This window comes from Fusarium vanettenii (genome assembly GCF_000151355.1).
Source record: "Fusarium vanettenii 77-13-4 chromosome 2 genomic scaffold NECHAsca_18_chr2_1_0, whole genome shotgun sequence".
Taxonomy (NCBI): domain Eukaryota; kingdom Fungi; phylum Ascomycota; class Sordariomycetes; order Hypocreales; family Nectriaceae; genus Fusarium; species Fusarium vanettenii.
This window is the reverse complement of record NW_003315867.1, coordinates 3458149-3477086: the sequence shown is the minus strand read 5'-3', so window position 1 is coordinate 3477086 and position 18938 is coordinate 3458149. Positions and strand designations below refer to the sequence as shown.

The 18938-nt window shown below is 53.7% G+C and overlaps 3 protein-coding genes across 3 annotated transcripts; 2 read left to right on the top strand and 1 right to left on the bottom strand.

Annotated features, from left to right (window-relative positions):
- Positions 1–1598: 1598 nt before the first annotated feature.
- NECHADRAFT_33994 (uncharacterized protein) lies at positions 1599–5216 on the top strand (the record flags this gene model as incomplete). The annotated part of the gene is made up of 4 exons (XM_003046757.1): positions 1599–2378; positions 2516–3146; positions 3196–3714; positions 3859–5216. The coding sequence occupies 4 exons, from the start codon at positions 1599–1601 to the stop codon at positions 5214–5216; spliced, it is 3288 nt and encodes a 1095-aa protein (XP_003046803.1).
- A 1266-nt stretch (positions 5217–6482) lies between these two features.
- Positions 6483–7739, top strand: NECHADRAFT_91340 (uncharacterized protein; the record flags this gene model as incomplete). The annotated part of the gene is made up of 4 exons (XM_003046756.1): positions 6483–6858; positions 6921–7076; positions 7126–7501; positions 7556–7739. The coding sequence occupies 4 exons, from the start codon at positions 6483–6485 to the stop codon at positions 7737–7739; spliced, it is 1092 nt and encodes a 363-aa protein (XP_003046802.1).
- Positions 7740–8700: 961 nt separating this feature from the next.
- On the bottom strand, positions 8701–9565 carry NECHADRAFT_33795 (uncharacterized protein; the record flags this gene model as incomplete). Its single annotated transcript, XM_003046175.1, has 2 exons — positions 8701–9118; positions 9189–9565. The coding sequence occupies 2 exons, from the start codon at positions 9563–9565 to the stop codon at positions 8701–8703; spliced, it is 795 nt and encodes a 264-aa protein (XP_003046221.1).
- Between the last annotated feature and the right edge of the window lie 9373 nt (positions 9566–18938).

The following is an 18938-nucleotide window of genomic DNA, read 5'->3' as shown; positions in this document are numbered from 1 at the left end:
TTTCTCTCACAGCCAACCTAGTCTCCAATCGAGATGCGTACCACCAGGTGGCGCATCGCCCTGGCATACATACATGCGTACGTACAGTCGCAGACGTCGTTGTCGGATGAGGTGCTTGGCGCTGGTGTTGCTGGAAACAGGGAATTGGCCGAGGACGGTGAGCTATCGTGGATCCAATGACGATGATCCCCCAATTGGTCCCTCGACTTCTGAACCATCCCAAGACTTGTTCCGGCTAGACGTCAAGCACCAGCCCGAGTGTCGTCGTCAGGGCCAAGCCTCTAGGGTCCGTTCTTGACCGCGAAATGAAAGTCTGGCTGGAGCGAGATGCCTCCACCCCAGAGGCAATAACCGTTGGTGGGAAAGTGGGAGCTAGCGACAAAGTCCCCTGGATGGACCTAGTGAAATGCCAGGCCTGCTGTGCTCCGCAAGGGAGCAGCTCAGAGGGTGCTGTAGCACGTCCCCTGGCATCAAGCTCTCGGCGACTTGGGCCAGTTCAGGCATATCCTGGGCCTCAAGGGCATCCTAGTCGAAGGAAAAAGCGAGATACCAGTACAGACATGTTAGCTTATGCTCCCCTAAAAGTAGTCAAAAGAGGAGAATAAGAATAAGTAAAAGAATTCTCAGGTAGTTCCTATATATGGTATTTCTTTTGTTATTTTATTGTAATTTATTTTACAATTTTCATCATGCTTGTAATGATTCATTCAACCCTCGTGATGTTCTGGTGTCCCGTTTATTTGTGCGATGCCATCCCGCTGCACAAGCCCGCGGGGACCAAGTCGCCCTTCATCCTCCCACTGGGCTATTTCAGCTGTAAGAGGCCCAGCAGGTCCATCCTTGTTCAGATAGCCCACTAAGAGCTGCCTCTTTTTTTACCCGCCCCCCGACTTGGACCTCCAGGATACTGAAGGTGGATGGACAGGAGCAGGCTGGCTGACATTTACCTATCGACTCTTGTTGGATCCAATGCTTGTCACTTTTTAGATCCCTCGCCTGTGCTGTCTGCTCCGTGCCTTACCTTTCACATCCATTTCACTTCTGCATTGTTGGAAACCTGGTTGTTGTCTGTCTCCCTCCCATCCCGGCAGAGGCGCCGCTGTGACCGTCTTTTGATATCGACCCAACGTTGCCCTCGAGACCGAGTACCTGGCCCCTTTCGATACCTTACCCATCTGCCCCGGCCTGCTTAGACGTGTCGATACCTTGACTCCGTTATTGGATCGACCTGCCTGCTCCAGGTTCCATCTCGTCTACGCCGCCAGTGTCACCCCCTCGTCGTCACAAGTTACAGAGCATACACCACCAACAGCCAAGGCAAGGAAGCACTGGAATCCAGGACAGCGCACCGCTTGCTTTGTCTCTCTTTGAGTCTCCCCACTGTCGCACCCGGTCAGCAGAGACGAGGGCGTTGTCGGTCTGCGACTGTGACTGCGACTACGTACGGATACGCTCGATTTGCGACTGTCTGTCGCTGCGAACTCGCCCCCTCCCAGCGCATGTGGACGAGCACACACGAAACGACTCACTGCCTTATACAGCACCCCTAAGCCCGAAACCCGGCAGCATCGACGTCAGCCGTCTCCGCTGCAACAGCCATGAGCACACGAACGGCTGCTCTCGCTGATCCCTCTCGAGGCCCGAACCGGAGCTTTTCGACCCGTTCTGCCCGGTCTGGTCGTGCTCCAGCTCCAGGTTTTCCCTCGTCCTCCTCAGCAGCAGCTGCCCCAGCGCCGGCCTCAGCAGGTGCCACGCCCACTACCGCCGCTGGCCCTGGCGCCGCCCACCACCCCCAAGCCCAAGCTCACACCCGCCAACCCTCACACTCACACACGCTCTCGCACTCACAGTCCTACTCCTCCCGCTCCCACTCACGCTCCAACTCCAACTCCAACGCCGCCAACTCGCATCTCCCCCCTCACAGCAGCCATCACCAACGCACCTCTTCTTCCGCCCGCAACTATCAGCCGCAGTCCCTTTCGCAAAATGACTACGAGGCCTCGCGCCTAGTCGCCGCCGTCAACGCCCACGCTCAACGAAGCTCCAGCAGAGACCGACAACCCCCGGCCAGGGGCCCCGATCCCTCGCGGGCCCATCGACGGAGCTCGTCTCGATCAAAGAGCAGCAACAACCACCAAAGTCCTCATCCCGAAATGGCTCCCTCGGCCACCACGAGCAATGGCGCCGGCTCCCAGAATGCAGCCCAACCCCGGGAGCATGGCCACGCCGATGCGCCGCCCCGTCCCTCAACTTCCAAGCACGCGAGATCGCGTACCGTCATCCCGACCCAATCTGGAAAATGGATGCTAGGCAAGACCATTGGTGCTGGCAGCATGGGCAAGGTCAAGCTCGCCCGAAAGGAGGATGGCAGCGAACAGGTGTGTCTTTGGCGTCTTTTGTTCTCGTCGCCCTTCAATTCTTGTTGCATTCCCATCTACCTGCCCCTCTTGTTTCAATCGCAAACATCTTGATCGAGCTCTCCCCGCGAATGATACTAATTGCTGCCTGATACTAGGTCGCCTGCAAAATCATCCCCCGTGGCTCGACCGATGATGGCCACCAGTCTCGCGCCGACAAGGAGCGCGCCGATCAGTCCAAGGAGATACGAACTGCCCGTGAGGCGGCCATCGGTACTCTCCTAAACCATCCCCACATCTGTGCCGTTCACGATGTTGTTCGTACCAATCATCACTGGTACATGCTGTTCGAATATGTCAACGGAGGCCAGATGCTCGATTACATCATCTCTCACGGCAAGCTCAAGGAGAAGCAAGCCCGAAAGTTTAGCCGGCAAATCGCGAGCGCTCTCGACTATCTGCACAGGAACAGTATTGTTCATCGAGACCTCAAGATCGAAAACATTCTCATCAGCAAGACGGGCGATATCAAGATCATCGATTTTGGTCTGAGCAACCTATTTGCGCCTCGTAGTCATCTCAAGACCTTCTGTGGCTCCCTTTACTTTGCCGCCCCTGAACTCCTGCAGGCTAGGGCGTATACTGGTCCGGAAGTGGACGTGTGGAGCTTCGGTATCGTCCTCTACGTCCTGGTTTGTGGCAAAGTTCCCTTTGACGATCAGAGCATGCCTGCGCTACACGCCAAGATCAAGAGAGGTCTTGTTGATTACCCGGCGTGGTTGTCAAGTGGTAGGTGCATGTTGTTGTTTTTACTCGGCCTGCGCTAATCAATCTTCAGAATGCAAACATCTTCTATCCCGCATGCTTGTCACGGATCCCAAGCAGCGAGCGACCATGCAGGAGGTGCTGAACCATCCTTGGATGATCAAGGGCTTCAACGGCCCACCGGAGAACTACCTCCCTGCCCGTGAGCCTCTGACGACACCCTTGGAGCCAGAGGTTGTTCTAGCCATGCAAGGCTTCAACTTTGGCACCCCTGAGAGCATCAACGCACAGCTCACCAAGATTATCGAGTCAGAGGAATACCAGCGTGCGATCAAACTCTATCAACGAGAAAAGGACACTCCCCCACCAACCAAGGATGCCGAGAAGAGAAGGCCATTTGGATTTGATTTCTACAAGCGGAGGAACTCTGGCAACAGCCGTGATACTCTGACAGGCCCCAGCTCTGAAGCGCTCCAGATTGGCAGCGACCCTATGAATGCCTTTAGCCCTCTCGTGTCTATCTATTATCTGGTAAAGGAGAAACAGGATCGGGATCATGCCGACATGGCTCATCCGCCAGCAGCGCACTCCCGTGAGCGGGAGAAGGAGAAAGAAAAGGAGAAGGAGAGAGAGCGCGAGAGAGAGCGTGAGCGGGAACGTGAGAAGGAACGCGAGCGTGAGAGAGAAAAGGAGAGGGAGCGCGAAATGCGTGAACGAGAGAGAGCGAAGGAACCAGAGTCGGTGCCGGAGATCGCACCACCCCAGGAGGCCCATACTAATGCTGCGGCCTACGAGATGCCTGGCGAGAAACCCACCGGTGGCCGCACGAGACCTCGCGCTCGCACACATGGTGAGGACGACATGCCTGAAGTGCCAAAGCCTCCTCCGCCTCCGGAGCCCAAGGTTGAGCAGTTCCACAAGAAGGAGGGCACTGCGGCCGGTCTCCTGCGTCGGTTTAGCACGCGGAAGCGTAAGGAGCCTGAGCGACTGGACAAGGACCGGTCCCATCCTCCTGTTGTGCAGGTTCACTCGCCAGCTGAACCCTCACCCCTCGCTCCCCGAAAGAGCTTCAGTATCCGTCGTGGACGACGCGAGCGGGATGAGGCCGCGGATGCGCGGTTCCGTTCTGGCAGCAGCCAGCCTCAGACCAGCGAGCTTCTCAGTCCGCCCATGTCTGCTGGTGGCACCAAGGAGTCTCGGCGTACTGGTGGCCTTGGTCGATCGACGAGTGTCAACTCGGCTGATCTCAGGCGAAGGAAGGATGCCCCAGCCACCAGTGGCTCCGATCAGTCTGTTTTGAACGAGGATTCTCTGAGTACACACCGCAGCCACGGGCACAGTCGATCAGTTAGCATGCGGGCCAAGTCGATCGGTCACGCCCGGAGGGAGAGCATTCAACAACGCCGCATGAGGAGAGAAGCAGCCCAGGAAGCCAATGTGCCCGAAGAGACGGATCAGGAGCTCGAGCAGAGTGGTGTCTCAACCGACCGACTAGATGACACCGAGCTGGCGAAGCCGGTATACCTGAAGGGACTCTTCAGCGTATCAACAACATCCGGCAAATCAGTGCCAGCGATCAGAACCGATATCAAGCGAGTCCTGCGGCAACTCAATGTGGACTACACAGAGATCAAGGGAGGATTCAGCTGCAGTCATTCGCCAAGCATTGACCTTAACAGGGTACAAGACCCTCCTATGAGCCCTGGGATGACACCAGGACACAAGAGGCGATTCAGCTTCGGAGGTCTCATGAGGGGAGACGATCGTGAGCGTGAGCGAGATGAGTTTCGCGAATCGGAGCGACCTCCCACAACGCCTCGAACACCTGGTCGCCCAGACCGCAGCTTCTCCAACTCTGAGACGTCGTTTGACAGCATTCCCGGAAGAAGCGGCAACCAGTCAAGGCGGGTGCCTGGGGAGACGAGCACTCAAGTGCAGAGTGATCTTGGAGGAAGCATGGTGTTGGAGTTTGAGATCTTTATCGTCAAGGTGCCACTGCTATCACTACACGGCATTCAGTTCAAGCAAGTGACGGGCAACACGTGGCAGTACAAGAGCATGGCTGATCATATTCTTCGGGAACTGAGGCTGTAAGGTAGCTAGTTTCGGGACAGGATGGCAGCCATGGCTGCCCAGTTGGGCTGGGTATCACCAAGTTGTGACTTTGAACTGGGGCATGGGTTTCTTGGTGGTTGTATAAGAGACGTGCGAAGGCGGACATGATGGCGGTTTTCATTGTTTCAAGCATGGGCGATCATACAGGAAGCACATATAGTATTAATGATTTATAGTGGCTCAGAGACAGGGGCGAGAGTGATGAAGCAGAGGAAGAAATGTAATGGGAGTTTTACGTTGGCCGATATTTTTCTATGTCTCACCAAGTGGTGTTATCGTTGAACAGCCACGACGTCGAGTCCTGATGATGGATGACGAGGCTGATGCTTGTACGACAAGGCTGGCCTGCTCGCTTGAAGCATGCCGCAAGCAGGGCAGTCAAGATGGCATCCATGGAGACTCGAGTGACCTCCCCGCACTCCAAAACCAAGTAGACTTTGCGCCATCCGCCGCTACAGGGGTACCGCTCCAGGGTCCAAGCTTTTGTCCTCCAGGTCGAGGCAAGCTGTCACGTAAGTCAAGAAATAATCGAGACACCAGAACGGCATAACTTTTCTTCAGACTGATCAATAGATTCACACAAGTATATTAAAATGATACCCTAATCTAATAATCACATTAGATATTTCATCTTTATTCTTCATTTACTCTTATTATATGCTCGTAACCACCTTTAGGGAATGATACTCTCATGAATCTCGGTGCTAGTGTTTCTTTTTTTTCCTGACCTGCGTGGCTGTCCTGGTTCTTCTTCCAATCTGAACCCCACAGGTATCCCAGTGAACCAATCATTCCATCGATTCCCAATCGCTCCTGGCCCCAGTCGCAACCACCACCCACCACCACAAACCAACCCGCCAACTACCTTGGGCTTTATCCTTCGACGATAATCCTCCCCTCAGCCGCCGTCAACCTCCTGCATCTCCCCTCATCTATATCACACCTCTCAACCCTCGACAAAGGCTTTCTACACGACGTTCCTTTCTCCTGGATTCCCTCTTTACCTCGCTTTTCTCGAGTCCTCGATCCGTCGGCTCTCTACGACGCCTCTTCAGCCCGCACGTTGCGCCCTCGACCGACTATCCGCGAAGTGTCCCATTCCCCTCTGCGCCCATCGATCGATCGAGCATCCGACCAGGCGTATACACCCGCTTCACATAGAAGCCCGTAAACATCCGAAACATCCGACCACGTATCCTCAACTCTGCCCTTTCAATCCTCCGAGCGAGAAAAGTCCCGCCCAACATGATGCCCGCGGCGCACGTCTACGGACACCACCAGTTCAATCCCCAGGGCGCCGAGTCGTCCTGGATGCACCAGCAAGCCGGCGCGCATCATCCTCATGCTCAGCAGCAGCAGCAGCAGCAGCAGCAGCAGGTTGCCGCTGCCGCCGCCGCCGCTGTTCAGCAACAACAGCACTTTAGCCGTCTGGCTGGCGCAGGTCAGCTGCCTGGCCACGGTCAGGATGGTGGTCACGACAATATCTCAGAGGACAACCGCCGCACCATGGGGTTTATTGCCGACTTGCTCAACGAGAACACCCGCGAAGCTGCCCTGCTGGAGCTGAGCAAGAAGCGTGAGCAGGTTCCTGAGCTCGCCCTTATTCTATGGCACTCCTTCGGTTCGTATCCAACTCCCACGAGGACTCGATACCAGACATATGGCTAACATCGATTGTCCCAGGTGTTATGACCTCGCTTCTTCAGGAAATCATCTCTGTATACACCCTCCTCAACCCCTCCCAGCTCACCGCAGCTGCGTCGAACCGCGTATGCAACGCGCTCGCCCTTCTCCAGTGCGTTGCATCGCACAACGATACCAGGACTCTGTTCCTGAATGGTTCGTACATATGCATCTCGATACTGTTATCTTGGCTCACACTTTGCAGCTCACATTCCTCTCTTCCTCTACCCCTTCCTCAACACGACCTCCAAATCACGCCCCTTCGAATACCTTCGACTGACCAGTCTCGGCGTGATTGGTGCGCTGGTCAAGAATGACTCTTCCGAAGTGATTAACTTTCTCCTCACGACAGAGATTATTCCTCTGTGCCTGCGCATCATGGAGACAGGCTCGGAGCTTAGCAAGACCGTGGCCATCTTCATCGTCCAGAAGATTCTTCTCGACGACAACGGTCTCAACTACATTTGCGCGACGTATGAACGATTCTACGCGGTCGGCACTGTGTTGAGCAATATGGTTGCTCAGCTCGTCGAGTCACAGACGGCGCGATTGCTGAAGCACGTTGTTAGATGCTTCCTGCGGTGAGTTGGATAGTTATTGCGATGCGTATGTGGTTGCTAACGGTGCCTTTTCAGACTCAGCGATAATGCCCGAGCACGTGAAGCTCTTCGCCAGTGTCTCCCGGAGCCCCTTCGGGATGCGACCTTCTCGTCCGTTCTCCGTGACGATGCAGCAACCAAGAGATGCCTCGCTCAGCTCCTCATCAACCTCTCGGACAACGTGGTTGACCCTGGTCCGGGTGGCGTTAACAACATGTGAGGGAGAAGCCAAGTCATCAAACCTGGGAGAGCCTCCCAACTGTGAAATACCCATTGTGCATTGATACGGCGATATAGGGAGGACGGATGGGATTGTTTTTATCATGACATTCTAGGAAAAGCAAAGGGGACGGATCAAAAGCATCTGATACCCGCAAACCCTCCAGCTCGATGCGCCAGAGACCAGCAGAGCCCCTGAGTTGGTACTCTCTTTCAAGTGGTCGCTGACGGTTATGGGACTTGCATTCTGTTTCGCATACCTCGGAACTGGGTCCAAAGGGCTTATATTATCCTGTTGCATAGCGACAGGGACATGTGCATTACCATTTTTATTTCGTTGGTCGGATTATCTTGGTCACCGAGGGCCAAGTTTGTATCATCTGTGGACACTTAGTAGACAGGTCTGACGTGGAGGCATCAAGGGGGTCTCGCTGGAGAGGCGAGGCGGAGATGGCCTTGGAAAGGAGCACAGGTCAGACAGCTGGCAGTGGACTATGGGGGCAACGGATAGATAGTAGGGGACTTATGGGAGGTCTTGACATTCCTGGTTTTGGGGTGTTTTAGGCGTTGGATGGGATGTCATGTCATGCATCAGAGACACGGTGTTTGTTAGGTATAGGAGTGTTTATAGGATGGAATTGACATTTAAGATGAATAATCGTGTGTGTGTAGTGTGCAGTGTGTAGTGTGCAGTGTGTAGTGTGCAGTGTGTAGTGTGCAGTGTATGTTTGTGTCCATGTTAGTAGTGTGAGATTGGAATGTGAGGTTGGAGTGTCGGGGATGAGAGTGATGGCTCTCGAGATATCATAACCACTCTAAAAACCTCTAATGGCTGGCATTTGTTGTGTCTAATTCGTGTCACTCAAAAGTGTTGCATGTTGGTTTACGGTGGTCATGTAAGACGTCTAATTTGGCACAGTAATATCAAGTTGCTACATGGTTCTCATCTCAAGCTTGCTGACTTAGGGCGAGGAGTACTTGTATCCGTACTGCTCCTTGGCCTTGTCGACCACCTTCTTCAACTCATCCCTCTCCTTCTGAACCTTGTCGCTTACAGGATCCAAGCCGGTGGGCTTCTCCTCCCCGCTCGGCAGTGCAAGACCCCGACGCACAGCCGGCCTCTCAAGCAGACGGGCCAGCCAATCCCTAACGTGGGGGAACTGCTCCCACGAGATGGTGGAACGAGGGAGTCCGTTGACCCAGCCGACCATGGCAATGTCGGCGATGGAGTAGCGGCCCCGGTCCGGTCCTACGACGAAGTCACGCGAGGTGAGGCGGTCGTTGAGGATTCCGATGAGGCGCTCCGTCTCGCCTACGTAGCGCTGAATCCCGTAGGGGATGACTTCCTTTGCGTTGAGGAAGTGACCTGCTTGGCCCATCCTGTTGGTGCCGTGTCAGCAGGTTACTCTATATATAATGCCATTGGCGTGTGGCAGTGAAGGTGACTTACATGGGTCCGAGTCCGCCATGCTGCCATCCAATCCACGACTCGGCGCGGGTGTAGTCATCGTCGTCAATATTGAAGGAGAACTTGTGCTCAGGATCGTACTTCCTAGTCAAGTAGCTCAAAATAGCATTACCCTCGAACACAGCGAGGTCGCTGTTGTCGTGGTCGACCAGGACCGGGATGCGGCCGTTGGGGTTGAGGGCAGTGAACCACGGCTCCTTCTGGATGTTCTGGCTGATGTTGACGGCCTGCATGGTGTAGTCCTTTCCGTAGGCGTCCCGCAGCTCCTCGAGGAGCACGGTGGCTTTGACGCCGTTGGGGGTGCCCCAAGTCAGGAGCTCTACGCCCTTGGAGGCGATGAGGCCGGTGGGACGAGACATGGTAGAGTAGCTACAGAGGATGAAGGGTTTAACTCCGAGGTGTCTGAGTAGAAGCTTTGATGATGCTATAGTTGGGTAGAGAGAGGAGATGGACATTAGAGAGTGACGTCTTTGGTGGCGTTTGCTTTATATTCACTTGGAAACCTACTTGCAGAGTTTGCATTCATCAAGTGTCGATGTATAGAAGCAGCCATTGTGTTTCTCAAAAACACGCTTACAGAGCAGATAAGATGCAGATTGAATAACAAATCAAGTCCGATACTTCCGCTTTATCAATCAAGTTGAATTACCAAATATGCGCGCGGTTCGGTGGAATAGGTACAGCGAGGTTATTCCAAATTACTCAGCCAAATTTTGGTTGCGGAGAAAAACTCGATGAGGTAATCAATGTGATGGGAAAGACTAGCAGCGGGCGCAAGGGGAATGATTGAAACACTGGGTCAGGGCTAGATCCGATGGATGGGAACTAACACGCGGGAACGGGAGATTTTCCCCTCGAGAGTTTCATGTTTATTATTCGAGGGTTTGATTCCTTTGAATTGGTTAAGGACACTCCTAGAAGGCTCCTTGAAGGAGGCTCCTTGGATGAGTATATTGAGGCTCAGTGGGTAGGGGTTACAATTCAAAACAGATAAATGAAGCGATTTGAGACGGAAAAAAAGAGGCGGTGCATGTTATATCCATGGCACGAAGGATTCGTCTAGTTCGAGTCACGCACCTATAATTAATGCGCAAAGAGATTGTCCGTGACCCTGGCGGTGATCGTCTGGTTTAATGTTTACTCGGTTGTGGAGAGGGGAGAATCAATGCAGACAAGATGATCGTCAATAGACCATGCCATAACGGTTAATCTAAACGACGACTGCCTACAGAGATTCAACGTGTGATAGCCTCACCCTTTGACTCATAAACAATCATTGCAACTTCTTCAACGTCAAAAAGAGAAAAACGCCTCAGTTGCAATGTTGCATCACAAATAGACCCGGTCTCGACCATCAATTACCCTAGAGAACTACGTCACTATCATGAGGACAAAGGGCATGGGGTGCCAGCGATTGGGTTCTGACTCGGCTGCGGAGCGCCCGCCTCCCCTTGAACCAAGCCAGGTTTGTCAACTTTGCAGAGTGCCGTGTTAGCCAGTGTGTGTATCTCCCCCCCGCATCATCGTCGTCATCATCGTTCAAGTTTGCAGCTTGAATGAAGGATATCTACGTCAAAGAAACGGACTCGATTCACATACGCCTTTTTGGGGGGCCAAGAAGAGGATCAAATAGGACGAGACAAAGCAAAAAAACAAGGAACGAGATTAATCAGAGGATCAGAGTCACAAATCGACAGGGTTCGGAGTTGAGGGAGTGACGTCTCCTGCCGCAGAGCCGTTAACTCCATCGCCCGGCCCCAATCTAAACTCCATCTCTCCTCTTTGTGTCTGTCTTCCCCACCTGGGGCAGGGACCGTATTCCGTATCGTATCGCGTCGTCGTAATTTAGCCCCAGGAGAAGCTCTTCGCGCCGCTGATGGAGGCGGAGAGGAGAGAGAGATCTTCACATGCCCCCTAGGTTAGGTACAGGGTCGGCAACCATCCGTCCACGGAGGCGCTGGCCGCGGGTGCGACGGCCTCTAGCTCGGTCCCCTCCGACGGCGTCACGCCCTTGGCTTTGCATCTTTGACACACAAAGAAGAGAGATACCTTGATGAGGGGACCAGATCTCTTTAGCCTTCCGGCCGAAGCCAGAAGCTACCGCGCCGTCGGGGGCGAGCGAGCCAGAGTTGTGCTATCTTTGGGTTGATGGAGGGGAGGAAAGGCTCGAGATTGTAGACATTCGATTCGTTGAAGCGTACAAAGGGGGGATGGAATTGCTCGAGGCGGGAGGATTGGTAATCGGGACAGGCCTTTCTGTCTCTTTGCTCAGCCTGGAGAGGCACTGACGAAAAGGCGTCTGTCTGTTAAACCTTGGGATCATTTGTCAGTCAGTTTTAGTCAGTTACCCTGTAGGGAAAGATGATGGATGGATGCCACAGTGACGATGTAGAGAGAGCGGCAATGCCAAAGATAGAAACAGCATTGAGTCAATCAGTCTACGCATCTCCTCGCAAGACACGGGACGACGGCACCACATGAGAGGCGTCGATAGCCTCGCGGGCTGGCTGAATGGCATCGTGATGTGGTCTCGAGATGCCTCGTCGGCATCCCCGAAGACGACAGTAACAACACGGCACAAGGCAGAATCCAACCATCCAACCATCCATGCGGAGCGAAGCGAATGCGGGAGAAACGCAACCGGGAAAAAGTACGGGCTCGGTAATGTAGAGGTGTTGCGAGTATACGACGACACGAGGGGAACATTTGTTCACGGCATATTGTTTTGAAGCCGAATGTATGGAGGATGCGAGGAGCAAAAGTGCAACAAGAGACAAAATCACACGCTCATTCATCATCTCGCAAGGTCTTTCCTTGACAGGATCCATTGACCGAGGGTTGAAAACAGTCATTGAGCCCGACCTGAATACGCACAGCGCGCCATGTCCGATGCACGACGTTGACAAGACAGTGTATTGATGCTATACAAGCCAACAACACCAACAGAAGGGGTGTAGAGGTTTCCCAGCCTGTCGGCTACGACTCGGCGAGATTCCCCATGCGGCGGCTGCTGCTTCTCTGCCAGAAATTCTCCAACGTCGCATCGGCGTTGTTGGATGGCAGATTGGGCAAAGCAACCGAGTTCCCCACTCATTGCTTGGCACGCCCGCCAGCTTCTTCAACTCTTTGGTGTCCTCCGCCTTTTCACCACTGTAAACCTCCTTCTCCCACCAAGAACTGGCGGACCTCGGGACCCCGGCTCTCTGGGGGCTCCACAAGAGAGAGAGAGGGGCGGCGGCGGGCGGGGATGATCGTTTGGACAAGGGTGTGTGAGTGTGTGTTGTGTTGTGGTGTGTGTGTGGGTGGGCGCAGGGGCATGAGGCTGGAGTGCGAGGTCTTGGTTTTTCTTCTTGTTGTGAAATGTGAGCGACTGAGACATGCTGCAACAGGGTGAAATCCAGCGCTGCAGTGGTCGCCCAGAAAGTCGGGGTGGTCTCTCTCTTCCAATCGCAACGATCCCAGTGGCTCGGCCGGGAAAAACGTGGCGGAGCTGCATGAGGATATTCGATGCACACGCCTTTTACTCTACAACTGTACTTGACTCTACTCTATCGTCGCTGCCTTGCAACAGTATCCCCCGCTGTCTCAGTCCGGAAATCAGAGTTCCTCCCGTCCCCCCCCCCGTTTGAAAATCCCCCATTCCCAAGCCCGCCCACTAAGTGGCTGCCTTATCGGGGGCCACATCCCCAGAGAAGAAGTCCAGCTCCGAAGCCATGAAATGCTGCTTCTCTGTTTCTCATGTGAAACCTGTGATGCAATTCTCAAGAATCCGCCATTGGATTGGTCGTGGCCAAACAAGCTCTTTGCTGCGGGCTGTGCCTTGCTGCTGCTCATCACTTGAAGATCACCCGGTGTCGTCACAACCCAAGGGTAAAACGCTAGACCTTAACGGGTGACACCCTGCGCTACAGTTCATTGCCCGTTTCGATTCTCTACTTTTCTTCGTTATTAATCAAGATTAGGGTCCTTTCTCTTGCTCTGCGGCGCAGCAAGCTGGTTACGGTACCCAGAATCCTCGTCCTGGAACAACGTGACCTTTCACCGGGATGGATTCGTATCCTTAACATTTGTTGTTCCGAAAGCCCCAGCACCAAGGCAACTTTCTGCGAGATAAAACGGGGGGAGGGGGAAAAGCCAGGGGGTTAGCGAGCGAGAAAAAAAAGGCTGGCTAGGCTGGGTCGAGCGAACAACGGCCGGGGATGAGCTCTTGAAATGGTGCTTCGGAATCTAGACCAATCAGATCGAGTCCCACTATTCTCCGTTCAGCCCTACGGAGTACCATCCAGAACAACGTCCCCTTGCTAGCATGGACGTCTGGCGCCCGCTTCCATTGTGACGATTCCTGCTCTCTTTTAGCCGCCAAGCAAAGCATGGCACAGCTGGGGTTCTTTGAAACTTGACATCTCGAATATATTTGCCCTCAATTGAGGATCCACGCCGATGAACTTCGGCCTATCCACCTCGGACTCGACATATGATAAAATACAACAACAAGAATACGACGACTTGTAGGGGGACCTTGTATTCATCATGGGTTATCAACAGCCAGCTGCTTGTACAAGGCAAGGCAATGCATGCAACCTCCATCGGGGACCTGCAACTCGCAATCTGTATGGATGCACCGCGTCGCTGGCCCGGGCACGCCGAAAGGGACATGTCTGCTAGGCACACCGCCAGGATAGAACAACAAACAGCCCATCATATCTGGGGAGTAGGGGGAAGGACTCATCTGCTGCAGCCCTACGGGGAGGTAATCATGATCAAATCAATCATCGTCATTCTCTCACGAGCAAAACTGCCGTGCCAAACAGCGGACAAGCCCATCCCCGCAATCAAGCGCCCAACGGCATGCCACCGTCCGAGATGCATCTTCAGCCCACGGAGGAGATGTACCGATCTGGAAATGGCGGACCGAAAGATATGCAGAAAAGAAGCAGAAAGGCAGTCATGTTTTTTTTTTGACCGTGAAAAAAAAAGGGCAAAGCTGTCAAATTACCACAGTCAACCTTGCGTCGGGTTCACATATTGCTTTTTGGATGGACCTTTTTTCATTCCAGCTCCGATGCTGTGGATCAAGCCAATGCAGGCGATTGTCCCTATCCCCTGACACCACACCCACCACCACTTTTTCTTTGCTCGGTCTTTTTTTTTGGCTTCGCCTCTGTTTTTTTCCTCTACTCGCCCCTGATAATGACGATGTTGATGATGATGCTGCTCATCCCTTCGAAACAATGTCCCTTTCCAGCTTTGGATTGGCATCGGAGTTATCAACATTTGGAATGCTTGTTAAATCCACACGTGATCGGAGTTAAGACAAGAAAGCAGAGAGTGTAGAAGCTAAAAAGGTTCCCTTTCCATTCATGAATTTAGTACAGATTTGTTAGATTTACACCGTTGCATTCGAGTCTCCACAATTTGGACCCCAAATTCAAGGCTCCCCCCCCCCCCCCCTGTGCAACCACATTCATCCTGAGTACACACCCTCCCCTCTCGAAAATCCTCCCGTCCCCTTCACTTTCTGGCAGCGCAGGTAGCGATCCCTTCTGAAAGAGGAAAAAGGTAATGTCTCCAGGGTTCGGATCCCCAAGAAGAAGCTTGGAGCTTAAGCCCGGACACTTTCTTTTTGCTTGCTTAATTTCTAAGCAATAGAGAGTCACAAAAAGCATCCGATTTTACAGACGCCGTTGTTTACAATCATTAAGCGGCATTGAGAAGGGGCATCTCCTAAAATAATGCACTTTTCTATAGGTTAGTGCTCAATTGGTAGCCAATTCTCGAAGTGAAAGGAAACCCGCAGGCGCCTCTTCTTCGCAAACAACTCCACCTTGATGCGTAGGGCGGTTATGGCCCAACCAGCCGGGAAAAGTTCAGGGGGGAGTGATGAGAAGAGAGAAAAAAACGTGGTCTGCAACGACTGCATCTTGGGATTGGAATCAATGATACAGGCTGATACTCAACGCCCGCCAGAAATGGGGACCCGGGCTAGGTTGTGTCGCTTCGGGGACTTTGGGCCCAATCTCCCCCACCGGAGGGTTTACGTTTTACACGAGTCCCTCAAGAAGAAGTCTCCGCTCCTTTTTCTTGCTCCTCCCCTTGCTGGCGGCAGTGAGTGACTGATGATACACCCTGCTACAGCCAAAGAAAGACGCCCGCCCAGTGGCTTGGAGAAGAGTGAGAACCTTAAACCCACCCTCGTCGAGGGAGCCTCGATGGATGGATGGGGGACCGGGAGCTGCACTGCACTGCACTGCGGTCAAGGATACCTACCTACTGCTTCACTTCGTTTCTTGCTCGAGTCCATGTCCCAGCCTCCGGGTCTCTGCTCTTTGTTTCCGCGTCTTCACCCGTTGTCCGGGATGTGGGAGCTCGGTCGGTTCCCAAATCTCGCAAAAAGAATTAACCCAAATGTATGGAGTATTTGCGGTCGCTTAAAACCCTTGGTACTGAAGCATTGATCGTTGGTTTATCCTGTGCTTCCTACATACCCGGTCCACCCACTCCACGGCAGCGGATATTGGGCTGAGCCGCAATCCCGCTCGCCGCTTTTGCCGCAAGCTAAGGATAGCATAACACAGCTATCCCGAAGAGTGTCATCGGAGCTATGGTCCCCGACGATAGCTCTTTCCCCGTGTGCCGGGTCCTTTCTCACGTCAGTCCTCTTTTTCTTCTGCTGTCTCCGGCAGCCGTTGCCAAGCAAGTACCTTGCAGACACCGGCCGCCTGTCAGAAGCATCTTTGGGGGGGCGGGGAGGGGCTGTGATGGATGTTTGCTTTTTGCTGTCGTTGGGTCGTTTGTGTTCTGCCTCGTGCTGCTTGCTGCAGGCTTGGGGGGGCCATCCACGGGCTCGCCGAAGGCATCTCGCTGTCTTGTCCTTTTGACGTGCAGATCCCCGTACATACGTGACCATGATGAATGATGCTGCTTCTTGACATAAAGACCTCTGACGATTGCTTACCAAACTGACGTCGTTTTGATAACTATGATTGTCCCTGTGTCACCATCATCCCTCCCCTCCCCCTCCTCAGGGAATTAGACGGGCGTCGGGGAGGGTTGCAGCAGCAAGAGATCTTTAACCGGAACAAACGGCATTCGAAACTCCGCAAAATCCGTAGCCGAGCCGGGCCTCATCCAGAATAGACAGAGTAAAGATTAAGATCAGAGTCATTCAGAGTAAAGGTCCATCATTGATCGACATGGCCGTAGGGCGAAGCTCTGCTAGCTCTCTTCCACCTCCCCCTGGAAACTGGAATACTCCAAAACCAGCCCAGCCCAGCCCAAAGGCACGGGTTCGGGTACGGTACTCGCCCACACACAAGTCCCAGTGATCTGGCTCAGGGCGCGGCGGCCGCCCTCTCTCACCCCCTTCCGGCCCCCAAAGATCCTTTGCTCGGGCCAGCACTGGTGTGATTCGCCCAGGTGGCCGGCCTCGCAGCAGGACAGACAGGCGGGCAAAGGGGGGTTTACACAAATCAGCGAATCCCAACGGCTCAACGGTCCCCTCACCCCGTAGGGCTGGACGGGCGGGACTGGCAGTGTGAATCCATGCCTAGTGCCCTCTGCCTCTGCCTTGGGGCCGCCGCTTGATAAGCACGCAAAATGTCGGGATTCGCAAGAGATTGGATACAGGGCATTTCCCCCCCTAGGGCCGTTACATTCTGGGCTTGGGGATGCAACCCAACGTGCAACCCCGTGATTGTTGATCAACAACAAGAGGCCGAGAGTGAATCGGGCTAAACTGGGGGCCGGGTTGAGACTGTGACAAGGCCAGCAGCAGTGAAGGATAACGGACGGTGCCACGTACAGGTCCAGGCTCCAGGCCCCCCTGGGTCTAGCCTGCATGGGGGGTCTCTGAGAGCAGCCTGGCAATTGCGGCGGCCCATTGGACAGACGCAGGGTTTGGCAAGGCGAAGCAGAGGGCGCGGAGCTTGACCCGGTGGTTCGGGCCCCCAGGAGTCCTCGACAGATATGACCGCATTGGGGAAAGGCGTTGTGTCGCGCGGCAGCGGCAGAGACCAAAGTCCCAATCTGCGACGAGGGGGGGACCCTTTGTGCGCAATGTGTATGTAGGTGGTTTGTTTGGAAACATGCGATGAATAGGAGAAGGAGATGTGATGGATGGAGGAGCGCAACTTGAGGCACGAATATGGACAAGATGAAGAGGGGTCTATGCTTGTGTTTGTGCGTATGCTTCAAGGGCATACCATCGATCTAAGGTGATTTTACTCGGGCAGAATGCCACGATAGGAACAAAGAACGACCGAGATATGCGTGCAGCGACCGGGGACGCTCGGTGGTCCCGGCTGTAAGGCTGAGGCAGAGGTGAAGATGGATACAGTTAGGGAAGCATTCTGCGCATGGTGGAACCAGCAGCAGCGGATGGGCTCAGCCTTGCTTGCTGCTGCTGCTGCTGCTGCTGGCTAATAAATCTTGCACGGCGCCATGTAATGCTCGACGCAGATCGCATGGCCCAAGCACGTAACTGTACGTAGTCTCGACCACGACCTGGCGATAATCTACAGCGACAATCCTTGACTAGTATCCCCTAGCTAGCAGTAAAAAAGATGCCATCCCAATCCCGTGCTAACAAAAAGTTCCCGCTCTCAACGGGCGGCGGCTTTTTTCTTCATCGCTCGTAGCGCAGGGCGTAGACGCCAGGCCCGAAGCAATCGCAAAAATATGACCCAAACAAGCAGGGCAAGTTTATTAGATCCGCCGTTGAACGGGCCAAGGAGGAGGTCGTGCACTCATACACACGTCGACTACGTGTACCCAAGACCCGAATATCGACTGATTTTCCACATTCACATTGTGGGGGATGCAAGCGGGATTGGCTTGCGGGAAATGAATAGGGATCGTGCTAGAAGACTCTAGGCTTTTTTATTTTCTACAGGCATTTTTTTGACTTGTTTTTTGCCCTTCTTTGATGGCTGTCTTGTTTCAACGCTTTGGACATGGGTTCAGACGGACGGGAGGATCGAGGTCGTGGCAGGGCGTGCAGTTTGACTAGTAACAAAAACTCGATGAATATCACCTTATTCGGACTTTGTTTAATTAGGTATGCATCGGCGGGAGAGGGTTCCGAGATGCTGTGTTGTGCGTGCTATGCCGCGCTGTGATGCGATGTGCTGGCTGGCTACAAGTCCTATATGTGACAAATCTAAACATCCATGGATGTGAGTCGAAAGACGACGAGATTGTGGCAAATGTTTGAGAGGGGAACTTTGGTTGTTGCCTATTCTCTTGCATCGGCACTTTGTTACGGCCAATGCAGCAAGGCAAGTGTCACTGCAGGATAATGAGGCTATACCCGACCTCCAAACTCATGATGCTTCTGTACAACATCAAAGGTTCAACACTCAACACTTCACAGCAAAAAAGAGATTCCATCTCAATCCCTGTCTAGCCTCGGAGATTTAACCCAAAAAAAGCACCAATTCCCGTCCTGCCCCAAGTCCCAAGTCCAAGCCTCGTCCGCGGACCCCGCCCCACCCGTAAACCTCCAACCACTCAGAGATCGAGTTTCCCGAAGAGGAAAATCAGATGGGTTGGAAAGGGTTGCTTGAAACGTTGCGACGTGCGGCTGGCGGTCGAATTGGAGACACGAGTCGTCCCCTTTTTCCTACTGGGTTTTGACCGTTCGCGGGAGACTAAGCCAATCAGATACGGCCGATGCGAGCTTGAGCCCGTGGATCCAAAAATAACCAAGCCTTACAAAGCAACATGGCGCGCCAG